Below are 18033 nucleotides of genomic sequence, written 5' to 3'. Positions count from 1 at the left end.
TAGGATCACAAGTCTGCATCTTGTACAGCAATTAACCGCTAAGAAGAATATATGCAGTGTATTATTTGTTGAAACTGTACTTTCGATTTGATTTGAAATTGTCGCATTGCTATATGTTTATCAATAAAACTTTGAAAAGGAAAAAAAAAATAAAATAAATAAATAAATAAATAAAGATGAAGTATAACATTTCCAGATTATAGTAACAAGTAGGAAGTAATATCAGGCTGCTGGCAAAAGAATATAATATAAAGAATAATTAATAATTTCCAATGTTTTCCATACTAATACAGTTATTCCAGGTTATGTATCATGGTGATATTTCCAGCTGCTTAGAGGGCATGGCAAGCCCTCTAAACTATATAATACATAAATAAATATTTTGCAGGAAGTCCCTAAATACTTTGTTTTTTCTGTAACATCATATAAAAGAAATCTTTTGTGATTGGATTTGTGATTGGTCCCTTTACATAATGTTGAGATTCAAGTGACATTTCTTTCCCTTTATAGTATTCCAGAGTGGCATTCTATGTAAGAATACATCACAAGTATCTACTCTACAGATGATGCACAATTTTTTCAAAGCTTGGGATTGAACCAAGGGCCACTGCACTGAGCTACACTGTCAGTCCCTTTTGTTGGCTTTCTTGAGCCAGGTGTTTGCTAAATTGCCCAGGCTAGGCTTAAACTTATGATCCTCCTGCTTCAGCCATCCAGAGTGTGGGGACTACAAGTGTGCACTACCATCCCACTTCTTGGCTACTTTTAATAAAGCTGCTCTGAACATTTCCATATCTTTGTGCACATACATGCTCCTATTTCTTTGAGGTAAAAGCCTAAGAGGGAAATTGCTGAGTTATATAACATGTATGTGTATCTTTTAAGGAAAATGCCAAACTATCTTCCAAAATGATTATACAATTTGCATCCCCACCAGTCATACATTAAGATGAGTTGCTCCATACCTTCAACAAGACTTGGACTTTCAGGTCTCAAATCAATTCCATTCACTACGTATGTAATGTGATCTCTTTGCCAGTGTTTCCGTGGTCTTTTAAACTCTGCTTTCATCTTTTTCTGGAGATGGATGGATAGATGCAGAAGGAGAGAGAAAGAGGAAGAGCAAGAGCCAGAGACAGAGCGAGAGTGAGAGCGAGAGCGAGAGTGAGAGAGAGAAAAAGAGAGCAACATTCACACAGATATGCCACTGACACTCTTTTTTTCTTTGTTCCACATTTTTACTATTGACTTGCTCCACAAAAGTGCCAGCGGCCTCCTAATGATGGCACAGCAGTGGGGGCACATAGGAGCCCCCGTTCACCCCAGCAGTGGTGGGCAGCAGCTCCGGATTAGGAAGAAGCGCTGTCCTGTCCACTTAACACAAGGAGCTTGCGCCATGAGCCTGAGCTGGGAGGAGCTGGAGATCTCTCAGCACCCACAACCTAGAAATTGATCAATTCAGAAATGGAGGAAGAGAGAGCATCCATACTTGCCCAGACAGGGGCTGGGAACATGACTTGGGCCACAGTGCCTTGGATGACTGACACTGAGTCAACAACAGGCCTTGCTGATTGGATGAGGGTTAAGGAGGGAGCAGTCTTATTTCACCTGCCACTCAGACAGAGATGAAAGCTCATTGCTCCTTCCATGGCACTGAGAAGGGACTCAGACAGCTCTGAGCTGTGAGACTCTGTGGGGCACTGGAAGGCAGAGGCCAAGGCCATGGGGTGGGGGGGACTAAGGCCATCTGAGGCGAGCATGACACCCATTCCTCTGCATAGTCAGGCTGGGCAGGCACCCCCAGACCCAGGGTGCTTCCCTCCACCCCTGCAGGCTCAGGATACCTAAGAATCTCCTTGTGACTTCTCTTCCTTCCCTGGGTAACATGAGATTTGGCTGTCAGTTTCCTCGTGCCAGGCCAGCATGCCTTTCACTTGTTTTTCAGCCAAGTATGCCTCACATCTGGGATCCAAGCACTGAGAACTCCAAGTTGGGTACCATCCTGGGCTTTGTAGTAAGTTCAAGGTCATCCTGGACAACATATTAAGAGCCTGTCAGAAAATAAGAAAGAAAGGAGACTGAAACAAAGAGAAAGAAAAAGGAAGGGGGGATAGAAGAAAGGAAGGAAGAGAGGAAGGGAAGGAGAAGGGAAAGGAGGGAGAGAGAAGAAGGAAAAAGGAAGACAAATTCATGGTTTTTTAGTTGATACATGACCAAGATTGATCTCAGTAATGGAATTTTGGGGACCTACAGAAATACCAGAGTCTCAGATGCATTTGATAAGAAGAAACAAGACTGAATACAAAGAAGTCCTCAGAGGATCTCAGACCATGTGCTGTAGAGGTTAAGGACCTTGTAGGAGACCCAGTAAACTATGAGTCCAGGAGGCAAGGAGGCACTCTCAGGATGAAGGGCAAACTTACACCTCTTTGCCAAAACCCTTCTCTTCACCCTGATTGAAGGTCACTTCTATTCTCTATCTGTGGGGATCCCCATCCTGCACCTCCTCAAGCAGCCTTCCTGGGTTCCCCGATTAAAGCTTTCTATTCTGGCACTGGGATACCTAACACCTTCCTCCAGCCCATGACTGCAAGGACAGTGGATATAATCACTCCAGGTTTGAGGACCGGGTTCCTCATGTTGGAGATTAGATTCCAAGAAGTCAGAAGTCATAAAGCAGGTGCAAGTGTAGCTATACTGGGGACTCTGGCAGACAGGGCATCCACCTCCTTCCTTTCTGCTGTGGGACACCTATAGCCTCATATCTTTTCCAAACACCTGGTAAACCATGGTGGACTCATATGAAGTTCTAGGCATGCAGACTCATTCCTCACCCAAGGAGATCAAAACGGTGCATTGGAAACCTGTACTAAAGCGGCAGCCACATAAAAATCCTGAGAATAAAGAAGCAGTAAAGAGAAAATTTTAAAATGCAGCTGAGGTATGTAAAGTGTTAACAAATGCAAAAAAAAAAAAAAAAGGACATCTATGACAAATACAGTCAAGAAGGGTTAAATGGTGGTGGCAGAAGAAGACATCATTTAGACAGTCAGGAATCCAGGTGATATCTTCAGGGAATTTTTTAGTGAAAGGGATATATTTTCATTCAATTTCTTTGAAGTTCAGTTTGTGGAATTTTGGGGAGCTGAAGGGGTCCCTAGAAAAGTAAAAGCCATGGTGCAGGCTTATTTTTTTTTCACCATCAATGTATTTCCATCTTTTGGAAGTGGATTTTCTTCATTTAATATATGACTTACTTCACTTGGCTTCCTCATTTTGTCCTCTTCCATGTCATTTAGTGCCAGTAGAATGGGCAACTTCAAATCTATATCAACTTCTATTAAAGTAGTTAATGGCAGAAAAGTCATTACAAGGAGGAATGTCAGGGCTGGTGAGGAAAGAAGAGAAACTGGGCCAGGGAGATAGCTCAGAGGCACAAGTGCCTGCCTGGCAAGCACAAGGTCCTGAGTTTGGCCCCAGTACCAAAAAAAAAAAAAGTGTAAAAATTGAAGATGGTCAGTTAAATTCCTTACTGATAAATGATAAGGAGTAGCTGTTACACTTAGAAAATACATAATTTTTTTGTTTTGTTTTGTTTTGAAATAATTTTATTGAGAAACAAATAGCAATGAGATAGTTTCAAAACTGATTACTAGCACAATTTCAATAATTAATACATTGCATATTGTTGTCTTAGTGGTTATTCATTGCACAAGATGCAGACATGATATCCTATCCACAAACACTATTAGAACAAATCTTTGAATTAAGAGAATACAGCTGGAAAATACACAATTTAGTGAACAAATTTAACAAAAATATTAAACTACAACAGGCACCATCTAAGAATTAACAGAAAATAATTTTGAAAATTTCAAACAAACTCAATTTTCAGTGTACTGGTTCCTCCAGAATTCATACACAGCTCCTTGGAGTCCCTATTTCCCATAGACTTTTGAGTTTATTACTGAGATCACATAGTAGGGCCAATTTGGTCTTTAAACTGTTGTAATCTTTGTATGCACTTTGATTTTTTATTACATGTAATCCAAGATGAGCCTTGACTCCTGCGTAGCACAAGGCTAAGATGAAACTCTAACACTAGCGTGGATCTGCTTTCCATTGTGTTCAAAATGTGAGCCAAGTACCATCCGCCTGCTCCAAAGCTAACCTCTCCAGGAAGTCTTCTACAGAAATAATTTTACTTTCTTTCAGTATTTAGTAATAAAAGATATTAATGCATCAGTGCTAACCCATTTCTTTCTTTCTTTTTTTTTAAGAACAATAAACATTATTACATGAGTTAAACCAGGAGGGAAGCCTTTCCGGGCCTTGATTTTTCTCAGACAGAACTCCAGCTCTTTGCCCTCTAGCACATAGCCGTCTGCTCTGCCACACTGGCCTGGACTTAATGAAATGCAGGTGAGAAGCTTGCCCCCCTGGAACTGCTCTTCCACAAGGCTGCTGATTTTGGAGTTCTTTTTCCTTTCATCATACTTCTTTTGAATTTCCTTTGATCGTTTTTTGTTTAAAATCTCCTCCCCCTGAGAAGTCACCTTGGTCCCCTTTTTTCAGCCTGGGGCAGTGCATAGTGGGATTCGTACAGCCGGTATTGCATGCTGTCAATGAACACAATACAGTTCTTCACCAGGGTCCTTGTGTGGACCAGCTTGTTACTGGATACATTGTAAACAGCATCAATGGTCCTTGTTTTTCAAGTACAACACTCAGAGCGCCAATAGAAGTTTCCCACATCTAGCCGCAGGGCTCAGTACTTCTTGTTGCCTCCTGAAACTCAGACTATGTGTATGCGGTGGGCGCCAACCTTAGTGTTGGCAGCAGGGCACCCTAACCCATACTTCCACTTCTTGTGATTGGGCTTTCTTTGCCCCCAGTCTTGCGGCACTTGTGCCAGTTGTCCGGAGAGATGCCCATTGCTCGGCACCACCTGGAAAGAGCCCCATTTCTGATTTAATAAATTTAAGGATGTTTTCTAGTTCTGCATGAACTTAGTAAAACTGACAATTCTTCAAATATATAATGTCAAGCCTCAGTTTTGAAAAGCCAATTTGTTTGCTTTTTTTAATCACTGATAATGATTAAAATAGTTAACTTAAGCACTTGCAAATGGGGACTCAGGCCTCCCCTCTTAGCTCACTTTCGCCAACTCAGGACAGTGCAAGTCAATGGATAGCTTGTGTATTCTTGCCTGGAAAGAGTCCCGTGTCTTATAATCTTTGCCACAAGGTGTTTTTCTTATGGTGATTCTCAAAGTCTTAGTCATAAAGAGGTCCTTCACTTTGAGATTCTTTGCTTTGTACCTTTGAACAGAGGTCAGAACACTTACCTTCTCTGCAGATTTCACTTTGTGGCTGGTGAGGGTAATTTTCATTAAGCAAGTTACCACCTCTGGTTCCACAGGTGTCTTTCTGGTGTCTTTAAAAGCCATGGCTGTGGAGCAGCTTCTTGAATGACTCGTTCCTCTGCCATAGCAAACAGCAGTGAGTTAGAACAAGGATGGATACAACAGAAGTTCTTGCGCCACAACTATGGCTCCCTTAAAAACACAATGTTTGCTTTAAAAAGAAAGTGAGGCTGGTGGTTTGTGCCTCTGATCCCAGTACCCTGGGAGCCTGAACTAAGAAGATCACAAACTCCAGTTCAGCCTGGTTGATTTCATAATTTAGCAAGACCTTGTCCCAAAATAGAAAAATTTGAAAAGGGCTTTGTGATGCAATTCAGTGTGAAGGCCCTAGCTTCCATACCATGCCACCAAAAACAAACCAAATAAAACAAGTGAATGTGTTTGGTGCATTCTTTCCTGGGTGGCAGGAGAGAAGATGATGAAATCAGGAAGTGCATTGGGAAGAGAATGAAGATCAGGGAAGAGGAGAGACAGCACAGCCTTAACCACTGGTCTCTGGCTCCCAGAGATCTATCCCTGCTCAGTGCAGCTCTCCAGCTAACCTACCTTGTCCCGCCCACTCAGCGCCCTGCCTACACCCTGCTGGGTCCAAACTCCTACAGGGTTGAGGCCCTGCTCTACAACACCTGTCAGCACAGAAACAGACCTGCAAGCCAACCATGCGACTGGATAGATGTCATATGTGGCTGAATGCAGTGGTTTGTGGACTCCTGCTTCTCTTTGTCCTCATTTCAGGTGAGATTCCTCCAGGGACAACAGGACTGGGTTATATCTATCAAATTACCTGGAAACAGAACCTGAGATGGAAGGAAGGAAGCAGGAAGGGGAAGAACTCATGGAGAGGACAGATGACAGCATGGGAAATGCGGGCCCACTCAACACTGAGCCGAGAACTGGGCTGGGTCCCAGATGTCCAGGAGGGTCAGAGATGCTAGAGGACACCCAGCCCTGAATCCACAGCTGAGTAAGGACTGTAAAGTGCGTGGATGGCTGGACAAGTCAACAGCCTGGACAAGGGGCATGTAGGGTGTCATTTGGAAGCATTACCTTCTGTGTTTGTGACTGGAGCTAGTGCTTTCCACTACTAATAAGACCTCCACATTGTCATTTGTTTCTGAGTGTGTCACTCCCTTGGCTACAGGGCACAAAGGGAAACCAGACAAGGTTGCTGGCCTAGGAGACACAGAAGCTCCAGTATTGCACCCCAATTCTGAATTGAGAAGCCACTGGGTTCCCCTCACCTTGTGCACCTTTCCTGGGAAAAAGGCATGGTTTGACTTCTAGAGTAAAGGTGCCACACTTTTTTCCAGTTAGGCAGTCCCCAGTTCTTATCAGAAACTTAGGCCAGGTAAGTACTAAACCCAAGCATGTCCTTGGCTCTCAGTGCTTGCACTGATAAGGCTCTTTGTCTGATATCTGTGATGGCTTTTTCTCAATCTAATCCTCTCAGGGAGAGTCTATATTCACCTCACCCTTGTAGCCCAAAGCTGAAGGACTTTGCACTTCAGTTTCCTTTCCCCCAGCTCTTGGAGCTCTCCAGGGCTTTCTAGACAAGATAATCCTCTTGACCTTGCTGATGTCTTTCTTTAAAAATAAATTGTAGCTAAATGTGGTTGTGTGTACTGGTAATCCTAGCACTTAGGAGGTTTGGGTGAAGGATCTTGAGTTCAAGGCCAGTGTGGACAACTTAGTGAGACTCTCAAAAAGCCAGAGAAGGTGGGGGGGTGGAGAGAGAGAGTGAGAAAGAGAGCAGGAAGATAGGTAGGAAATGGGGGAAAGGAAGGGAAGAAGTTGACTTGGACTCATATTCAGCTAGAATACAACTACTCAAAAAAAAAAAAAAAAAAAAAGAATACAACTATTCCTTGACATCATGAGATTTTGGATCCAGGAGTCACCAACCTGTATCCAAATCTACGTATGCACTAGGCCCTTACATAAAATGCCCAATGTTTGTATAGAGACTAAGTATATATACTTGAAAAAACACTAGGTTATTTTTAGTGTCTAGTATTATTATGGGTCACTCAGAATAGGAACCAGATCACCCAGATTGGAATTTGGAAAGCCATTTACTACTGAGCTCAGGGCCCCTGATCAGCTCTCACGCAGGAGAGGACAGAAAGGCAGCTAGCCCAGGAAGCAGGGAGCTTTTAAAACATGAAACCATATTCTGTTTGGTAAACAAATTCATTGACACAAAACAATGCTTTCAGGGTCATTGTGACCACTACCCAAATTTAATTTCCTGGGGCTTTGTTTTAGTTTCTGGTTATCTTGCACCTGAGTAAGTACCTGCAGGCAATCTTGCATAGTCCAAGGTTACAAGAAGTTAAATCCCATTTAGTTTCCTTTTGAAATCACCTCTGTAATCTAACTTTGTTTATAGGGATTGGTTAGGTAGAAATTTTATCTAGCAAACAGCAAGTAACAGCCACTATTTACTAAACAACTTAGAACAATGGTGAGTATACATTTACAACAGAAGGCACAAGATTTACATTTATAATCTAAAACGTGAGTTAACCCATTACATTATTACATAAATAATTTTGTACTATATTATTGAGAAAATAATGACATGAAAAACGTGTGTGTAATATGAGAACTTGTACTGTAACGTCATGTACCTCGGTAGTGTCCCAAATTTTCTGATCAAGAAGATTATGGGGCCAAAGAGGAAAGTGATCGATGACGTAGAGTGTGCCTAAGGAGAGTCACATGGGGAGAAGACACTCTCTCAGGCTTTCACAGAGAGCACATTGGCCAAGCAATGGCCGTGACTCATCCACATGGCTGCACTGATGAAGGTTCCACAATCTGAGGTACAGGATCTCAGGACAAATCCTGAGGGCATTTCACTGACCTTCTCAGACCAAAAAGCTACAACTCTTGTGGCATAGGTCCTGCTTTACCTTGGTCTTAACCATCCAGTAGAAAAGTATGAAGTCGAAATATAAGAAATAAAGCCATGCTGTTGGGTTGAGCTGTGGGGGACTCAGGTCAATAATTTCTGACATTGCCAGTTAAATATAAGACCCAATGCTATTATGGGCTACTGGACTCTTTTAGAATATTTTGCTGAGTTTACACACCTATAATATTCAATAACGGAACTTAGAAAAAATGGGGTATACCGATGAATGTCCATTTTGTATCTGTGTATTCAAAGAGGTTGGGATAGATATATAGTTGCATTCTCTTAATGAATAGAATGATTTGTTCTAATGGTGTTTGTAAATGGGATCACAAGTCCGCATCTTGTACAGCAATTAACCACTAAGAAGAATATATGCAGTGTATTATTTGTTGAAACTGTCCTTCCGATATGATTTGAAACTGTCTCATTGCTATCTGTTTGTCAATAAAACTTTGGAAAAAAAAAAAAAAAAAAAAAAAAAAGACATATATTCAAATGTAAAAAAAAAAAAAAAGAAAAACGTGTGTGTAGTCAGTATAGAACCACATTTTTATCAGAATATTCTCAATCTTCAGGTTAGATTCAATATGGTAACAAAGAACTCACTGACATGGAAGAAAACTGCAATTCACAAGCCATAAGGGACTCAGGTGGAGGGGGATGCACCCAGTCTTAGCTTTTCCATAGAGAATATCAAATTCTCCAAGACCTTACACAAATAGGGCCCATTAACACTTCAGTGTTTTTTGCTATTTTCATAGAATTCAAGATCTCAAAGTCTCTTTCCTGAAACGCATCCTTACACCTGAGCACTAGACACCCACTAATCTGCTCTATTTGTCATACAAATAGAATCATGTTTAGAGTAAAGGGCAAAGTAGGAGTGTAAAGGAAGTGTTTTCCTTTCCAGAGATCAGGGTCACTTAACAAGGCTTAGTAAGGATGGCAAGGAGTGGCAGTACCCAGTGTGGGAGGAGCTGACTGGGCAGACCCAGCCCTGATGCGCATCTTTCTGCCCACAGCCCAGGACTCTGCCAGCCCCATCCGGACCACACTCACAGGGAAGGTGAGGGGCAGTCTCAGCCATGTGAAGGGCACCGATGTGGGGGTCCACACCTTCCTGGGAATCCCCTTTGCCAAGCCACCTGTAGGACCACTGCGGTTTGCACCTCCTGAAGTTCCTGAACCCTGGAGTGGTGTGAGGGATGGGACTTCCTACCCTGCCATGTAAGCTCTCTGGGGGAGCTGGGGGAACTCAAGCTCTGGGGAGGAATCAGGTACTCTGAGCTTTAAGCCAGTCTGAAGTGGTTCTGCCATCTAAACTCCACAGTTTTCTTCTGCTTTGGGGGTATTCTTACAATGAGAGTGCTGAGAATTGGGAGGCATGGAGGGATAATGACAGGAACCTGGGTCAGAGGGCATTAGCTCCAGATGCTAAGAGAGAAGCAGAGACACATTTATGCCCAGATTTGGGTCATGCCATGTTCTCTGTAGCCAGGGGAGGTAGCTCTGGGAGAGGGTCAGCTTAGCTCTATGAACTTGTAAGATGCCCTGACTCCAGCAACAAATCCTGGAGATACTTCAGGAGGTAACCTGGGGTAGGTACTTTGAGACCCAATGAGGCTAGGGGGCTGTGATAGAGTCTAGACTCAGCATGAGAAATACCCAACTTGCCATCTATTGAAACTAACCTCCCTCCATGCCTGTACCACCTATGTGGGAGTTCTGCCCATGTGCCACATCTGCATGGGTTAGGAGACAAGTGATAACTGTCAACATCTGCAGGTAATAGTTCCCATTGAGACTCCAAGAGTGACAGATTTCTATTGTAACCCAAAAATGAGGCAGGCTTGAAAAGAAAAGAAGCGCTTTATTTTAGCTGGTACCCAGTGGCAGATACCCTGGCAAGATGCTGAGGTGCACCCCAGGAGGATGAGGGGAGTGGGTATTTAAGCCAATAAACCACAAAAGCTGACATCAACGGTTCATCTAGGGGCTACAGTTGAAAAATTACCTGTTTCTAATGAACAATAACAGGTGCAGTGGTGGGTACAGTTTGTAGCTGGGAACGAGGGCAAGAACAGGGCATTGGGCCGGAACTAGATTCAGGTTTGCACAAAAGGGCAGCGTGAGAAAGGCCCAACTGCAGGTTCTCAAGTAGAGAAAGGGCACAATGGAAAGTTACAGCATTTAGAATGGTGCATACAGAACAAGATGGCGGCGCATATGTCAGGTTATAACAGTTAATAAAGTTACAGTGGAAGCATATAGAGTTACAAAACTTGTATCAATTTCACAGGTTATAACATTCCCCACTGATTTTATTGGGGTGAGTCGAATCTTTGGCTCATGAGAAAGGGGTCTCGGTGAGCGACAGTTGTTCATATCCTTGAGACTTGAAAACTAACATTTTGGCTGTCTGAATTTTATCTTGAATATAAGAAATAAGTCTGCTAATCACACAAGGGCCAATAGTTACACACCCCAGTAACATTAGGAGAGGGCCAACCATGGCAGACAAAGAGTTGTCAGCCAAGGGGAGAACAAAAACCATCTCTGAGACCAATTTTGACCTGATAGTCTTTCTTGTTCTCTTTCTTGTAACCTTTTTCTGAGGATTGACATGTTTTCTGGAATCACTCCTGAGTGATCGGCATATAGACCACAAGTTTCTCCCAAAGCCAAGCAAAGTCCTCCTTTCTGAGAAAGAGAAGATCTAAGCCTCTCCAGTTCTGTAGAACCATTTCAGCAAGTAAACTAAGGGACTCTTTTAATTTAGATACAGAGTTTTCTAGGTTAGCTAGGTCTTGATCGATTAAAGCACTAAGTTGCTTATAATTTAAATCTCCGACTATTAGGCTAGATGTTCCAATTCCAATGGAACCAGCCAGTCTCAATCCTAGCCAGACTGGTATTAACACAGAGTTAGCCCTCTTTGAGCGAGACAGGGGTGAGGCCAACTCCTGGTAAGGGAAGATGTGTGACCTTCCACTTTCTCCTGAATACCGGTAAACCTGGGGCAGGATGTGAACTAGTATGCATAGTTCATGATGTTGGATAAAAGTCTGAAGCTTAACACAGGGAGTAATATCAGAGGTACAAGCAAACCAAATTCCATTTGGAGTGACAAGGTGTTGATTAGCGGGGTGGTGAAGTTCGGAATGGAGCTGGAAAGGGAGTGATTACAAAGGGTGTTATATGGGGGAGAAATTAGGGGGTACCTCGCAGAATAGATGCAAGTACCAGGGTGTCCATTAACATTTCCTAATGTGAGTAAAGGCTTTTGTCCCCACCAGCAGGTAGGATTATCAGCAGAGGAATTTTGGATGTCCCTGCCTGTTGTGGCTCGTAAACGGTGCCAGAATAAAAAGGTGGATGTGGAGGGAGACAAAGCCAGCAATCAGCAGTTAGGTTGGAATTGCTCAAGTTAAGGTATTGATACATGATATCAAGAGGTAGGAAGGGATCTGGGGAAGAAGGTAACATAGGAAAAGGGGCTCTCTCATGAATGGCAGAAGCCATGACTGGTGTTGTGGTTGATTTAATGCATGTGGGCAGTTTAGGAAGAGCAGGCAATAAAGGACCAATGGGACGAGGTGGGGGAGACCGATCTGGTCTGGGCACAAATTGCATTGAAAAGGAGCGACCCAGATCATAGCCTGAAATATAAAGCTGGATACCATAGTTTTGGCCTTGCAACCAATGGACATCTTTTACCTTATCAAAGGTAAAGATTAGTGGGTTGCATGAGCCTATTGAACAGGTTGTTGGCTTTTGACAGGTCACTCGAAGGTATGGGTCTGAGTCACCCATCCAAGGGGAGATGGTCTCACATCCCCAGTAAGCACAAAAAAATGAAGAATTTCTTGTCCACATCATTTGGTGTGGTAATCTGTAGGGAGGTGGGGGGATGTTGGTTTTTGTTGGACCTGGGGACAAATATAGAAATCAACCAATTGGAGTGGTTTCTCATTTTGTTGGGTGCCACAATAAAAAGCTTGGCAGAAACTCCAGGTTGTACCCGATGTCCAAAAGGAGAATAAAACCCATTTGTGGCTAAGGGGAATAGTTCACATAGGTCTACAGTAAGTCGGGCATGAACTGTAGAATTAGTCTTAATAACGGACCCAGTTACAAGATCAGTTAACTTTCAGTTCCCGAAATGAGGGGTATGTCATTGGGGTGATCAAGCCAGAACATCAGAAAATGGTTCAAGAAGTCAACAAAACAAGAATGCTAGGAGCATTTTGTTATCTTAATCTTAAGGGGATGATTGGTTTTTGTAACCCTCCACTTATCTGAGTCCCTGTTGGCTGAAGTGACTGGTTTGATATGGGTGTGATGAATCCAGGCAGGCTTTCCTGCAAACTATACTGCAGTCAGGGTGCTGAGGATCATGGTGAAAGGTCCCTCCCAGCGTGGTTCAAGAGACTCTCAATGGTGTCTTTTGATGAGGACTTCAGTTCCAGGTTCTGTGGCTGGTGGATTCTCCTCAGATGTGTTGGGCATCGAGTGGGGCCTTGGGTGGTTTTGACAAAACAGTGGGTGGATGGAAATCAGCACGGGCTGTAGAGCCTGAAGGGACTTAATAAGATCTTGGTAAGCAAGCTCAGCCAGTCTTTCTTTAACCAGTCTAGGGATAAGAGGAGGGGGTGCCCAAACATAGCTTCAAAAGGTGAGATTCCAGAGACATAGGGGGTACACCATGCATGAAGAAGGGCAAAAGGAAGGAGACTCACCCAGTTTTTGCCAGTTTCCAAGGCCAACTTAGTAATAGTGGACTTTAAGTTCCAGTTCATACATTCTACCTGTCCTGAACTTTGTGGTCAGTAGGTACAATGGAGTTTCCAATTAATTTGTAAAGCCTGAGATAGTTTTTGTGTGATCTGGGCTATAAAAGCAGGACCATTATTGGAGCCCATAGACAATGGGAGGCCAAATTGAGGTATGATCTCATATAATAACTTTTTGACAACTGTTAAAGCCGATTCTGACTTGGTGGGATAGGCTTCTACCCAACTAGTGAAAGTATCCACGAGTACTAACAGGTACTTGTGTCCATGTAGTCCTGGCTTGCCCATTTCAGTAAAGTCAACTTCCCAGTGTTCTCCGGGCATAGTTCCATGATATCTATAGGTTTCCAATGGCTTTTGGCTCTTGGAGTTTACGAGCTGACACTGTATGCACCTCAAACTGCAAGACTGAGCTATTTTAGAGAGCTGTGGGATGAAGAATCTGTCTCGGAACAATTCAGCCAACTTTGAGCTCCCCAAATGTGTGGCTTGGTGTGCTTGCTGGATCAGTTCTCTTTCCAATGTCTCAGGCAGTAATACCCACTTATCAGGGAGTTGGTACCACCCTCCTGGTATATTAGGATTAGCTTGTAGTTGTAGAGCCAAATGTAAGTCTTTTTGAGTGTAGACTGGGCTTGAGAGAGTAGGAGGAACTAATAGTAAAGTGGGGAGAGGCTCATTTTCCACTGATTTATTGCTGCCTCTTCAGCTGTGGCATCGGCCAGATTATTTCCTTGTATGATGGGATCTGTTCCCACTTGGTGAGCTTTACAATGGATAACTGCAACCTTTTTAGGCAGCCCAATGGCAGCCAAAAGTTACAATATTTGAGGTGCATTTTTAATCTTTTGTCCACCTGAGGTTAAGAGCCCCCTCTCATGGTAAACAGTTCCATGCACATGAACAGTAGCAAAAGCATATCTACTGTCTGTGTAGATATTGATCTTTTTGTTTTTAGCCAATTTTAAGGCCTGAGTAAGGGCTATTAGTTCAGCTTTTTGAGCTGAAGTGCCTGATTTTAAACTTTGTGTCCAAAGAACCTCAGTGGAGGTGGTGACAGCGGTGCCAGTGACTCTCTTACCTTGATTGATGAAACTGCTACCATCTGAGAAGTAGGTGTCTTCTGCGTCGTCCAGAGGTATATCAGTCAGGTCTGGTCTGAGACTGGTAGTGGTCTCAAGAGTGGCAACGCAATCATGAATTGGTTGAGAGGAGTCATCATCTCGTAGCAAGGTGGCTGGGTTGAGGGTTATAGCCTTTTTGAAGGTTACCGTAGACTGTTCAAGAAGTAAAGCTTGATATTGGACAATGCGAGCATTTGACATCCATCGGTCAGGAGGAGCTTTGATCAAGGTCTCCAGTGAATGTTGAGTGACTACTAAAAGTTTCTGTCCAAAAGTTAGTTTTTGGGCCTCCTTGACCAAGAGGGCTACTGCTGCTATTATCCGAAGACAAGCAGGCCATCCAGCAGCCACATTGTCCAACCTCTTTGAAAGGTAAGCAGTGGGCTGTTGCCAGGGTCCTAAGGTTTGGGTCAAAACCCCTTTTGCAATGCCCCTTTATTCATCTACATAAAGGGTGAAAGGCTTATGGAGGTCTGGTAAGGCCAATGCAGGTGCCTCGATAAGGGCCTGTTTTAACTGCTGGAAGGACGTTTCCTGGGAGTCCAGTTGAGAGGGTCCTGAGTGGGTCCTCCCACAGCATCACAGAGGGGCTGAACGACCTCCACAAAGTTAATGATCCAGAGTCTATAATAGCCTACAGCACCCAGAAACTCACGAACTTGTCTTTTGTTAATGGGGGTGGGAATCTGTAAAATGGCCTGAACCCGTCAGGGAGATAGAGTCCATTTGCCCTAATGTATTTGATATCCCAGATATGTAACCAGTTTTTGGCATAGTTGAGCCTTTTTTCCTGACACTCGATAACCCAAAATATCTAAGGTTTTAAGCAAGGCTCGGGTTGCTGAAACACAATGTTCTCGTGATTCAGTGGCCAATAGGATGTCATCAAGTATTGTAATAAAATCATATCCGGGTGTTCTTCTCTGTAGCCCAAAAGATCTCTAGCCAAAGCCTCATCAAAGAGAGTGGGCGCATTTTTGAAGCCTTGTGGTAATCTAGTCCAAGTTAATTGTTCAGAAACCCCAGTAATAGGGTCAGTCTATTCAAAAGCAAATATAGGTTGGCTTACTGGAGCTATAGGTAATGTGAAGAAAGCATCCTTCAGATCCAGTACAGAATATTATGTTCTTGAAGGGCTTAAGAGACTTAACAGGGTGTAGGGGTTTGGGACAGTTGGGTGGAGGGTAACTACCCTCTTATTTACCTCTCGCAGATCCTGGACTGGTCTGTAGTCTTGAGTTTCTGGCTTCTGGACTGGCAACAAGGGGGTGTTTCACAGAGAGGAGCAGGGCCATAAAATTCCTTGGGAGTGAAGCCTCAAAATATGTTTAGCTATGCCTTGACAGGCCTGGAGGCTAATTGGGTATTGTCTCAACTTTATAGGAGTGGCTGTTGGCAACAATTCGACCACCAAAGGGGTTTGATTTATAGCTAGCCCCAGAGAATTTCCCTCTGCCCAAACTGAAGGGATTTCTTGTGTCCATCTTACTAGGAGGTCATTGGTTTCTTGACTACTTAGTGATTCCTCTTTGGTTTCTACAAGGAGGTATCCTTCTCCTACCGGGTATGTAGCTAAGACCTTGGTAGGGCCTGCATTTTCCAAAGCAATCGTGGACTGAGGTCCTTCAAAACTGAGGTGGACTTTTAATTTATGTAAAAGGTCTCTGTCTAATAGTGGATCTGGGCACTCACGGACCCAGAGAAAAGTGTGTTGAATAGCCTTTTGTCCTGGCTGTGTCAGCTTGGCTTGATATTTTTGATAAGACTTGGTGTCTCCTGTGGCCCCAAAGACCTTTACTGTGTCTCCAGTGGGCTTGCCCAATGGCTGTTTTATCACAGAGTGGGTGGCTCCAGAGTCAACCAGAAAGTCTACTAGTTGGTCCCCCACAGTTAAAGTTACCCAGGGCTCCAGGGGACCGAAAGAGCCCTGACGTTCTCAGTTCTGAGATAGAAGAGTCTTTGCATCTTTTTGTAACCTTGCTTTAAGGACTGGGAAGTCTTTGTGCCAGTGTCCCTTTTGTTTACAGTAGGCACATTGGTCCTTATCTAGGGGAGATCTTGTCTTTGCTTTTTTAGCCAAAACTTTCAGGACTTTGGTGAGCTTTTTATCCTTGGGGTCTTCCCGGTTGTCAAACACCTTCTGGGCTATTTCTACCAACTGACTAAGTCGCATGCCCTCAAATCCTTCCAGCTTTTGTAATTTACATTTAATATCAGGCGCTGATTGGGTAACAAAAGCAATATTAATTGCTTTCTGATTTTTCAAGTGCCTCTGGATCTATTGGGGTGTAAATGTGATAGGCCTCTTGTAATCTCTCTAGGAAGCCTGCAGGAGATTCGGTAGCCAATTGTCTAACTTCTGTTACTTTGAACAAATTAGTAGGCTTCCTAGCAGCGCCCTTTAGGGCTTCCAGCAAAACCTGGCAATACCGATCGAGAGCCTCCTTACCTCGGTCCATGTTAGGGTCCCAGTTAGGGCATGACAAGGGAAACACAAGGTCCAACCAGGACAGGGTCTGATGTAGGCTCTCCATCTGGGCCCTTAACTGATCTTTTTGCAAACACATCTTTGTGTTTGCGTTCTTCTGCAGTAAAAAGAGTCTGTAACAATTGTTGGCAATCATCCCAGGTGGGGCGATGGGTGAAAAAGATAGTTTTAAGAAAAGAAATCAATCCCTGAGGATCCTTAGAAAAAGGAGGATTCTGATGTTTCCAGTTATAAAGATCTGAGGTAGAAAAAGGGACAAAGGAGAAAAGGGGCTGTTGGGGATGGTCAAGGTTAGGGACCTCCTGCAAGGGCAGAAGAGTCAAAGGAGTCTCCTCAGGTTGAGTGGTGGTGTCAGGAGAGGAAGGACTAGGAGGCCGTGAGCTAGGGTGAGGAGCAGAGGCAGGTGGATGGTAGGGTGGAGGATAAAGGGAAGCGGGTTCCTCCTCGTCTGCTGGTAAGACGGGAGGCTTTGGAGGTTTTAGGGCTTTAACGGGTGCTAGAAGGGGAGGGTTTCGGGGTTGTTGGTCAGTGGCTTTGAGGAACCTTTTTAGCCACTGTGGAGGATCGTAGATGAGGCCGATCCAGGTCTGAATGTAGACAATCTGGTCCGGGTGAGTGGGGGGTCCGAAGACTGTCTGACGGACCGCTTGAGCTGTGGAGAGAAAGAAAGACCCCTCTGGAGGACAGGAGGGTGTTAAAACTGGCCATTAGAGCTCACAGAAGGTGCGGAGTTTCCCAGGAAATACTGGCTCTCCGTAGCCCTTTGTTCGCTCCTTGAAATCACTAAAATGATTAAGAACTGCAGTTAAAGGTGTTAGTGATACAGAAGACAATTGTCCCATGATGGTCGCGGATGGACAAAGGACAAGTCTCTGCAACTGAAAACAAAAGGCTTCACAAAATGAAGTCTTGAACCAAAATTGCCAGAGTATAGCCTGCTTTACCAAAAAGCTTCATAAAATGAAACCTTAAAACCAAAAAGCAGACCCCAGATAAACGGAGGGCGTCCCACTCCGCCGCAGAAGGGACACCAGGTCCATCCGCCCAAAACAAATGTGCACCAAATTCAAAAAGGTACCTACCTGTTTGTGTTAGAAGATGTCGCTACAAGATGTTCTTAGAACAGGAGATTCCCGTGGGATCCCGGACGAGCCCCCAAATGTTGTAACCCAAAAATGAGGCAGGCTCGAAAAGAAAAGAAGCGCTTTATTTTAGCTGGTACCCAGTGGCAGATACCCTGGCAAGATGCTGAGGTGCACCCCAGGAGGATGAGGGGAGTGGGT

The 18033-nt window shown here is 43.9% G+C and overlaps 1 protein-coding gene across 3 annotated transcripts in view; it reads left to right on the top strand.

Moving 5' to 3' along the window:
• Window positions 1-18033, top strand: part of LOC101581730 (cocaine esterase-like) — a 321818-nt gene that overhangs the window by 297252 nt on the left and 6533 nt on the right. For 2 of the 3 annotated variants that reach the window (XM_023709252.1, XM_023709253.1), the window contains exon 2: window positions 9368-9572. In XM_023709252.1, coding sequence (XP_023565020.1) covers window positions 9368-9572 — 205 coding nt within the window. Of the gene's footprint in view, window positions 1-5896; window positions 6161-9367; window positions 9573-18033 lie in introns of those variants that run through there. The other variant, XM_004625897.2, reaches the window with a different exon arrangement.

The sequence above is a fragment of the Octodon degus genome, unplaced genomic scaffold (assembly GCF_000260255.1).
Source record: "Octodon degus isolate 3935 unplaced genomic scaffold, OctDeg1.0 scaffold00011, whole genome shotgun sequence".
Classification (NCBI taxonomy): Eukaryota; Metazoa; Chordata; class Mammalia; order Rodentia; family Octodontidae; genus Octodon; species Octodon degus.
This window is presented reverse-complemented; position numbering and strand designations above follow the sequence as displayed.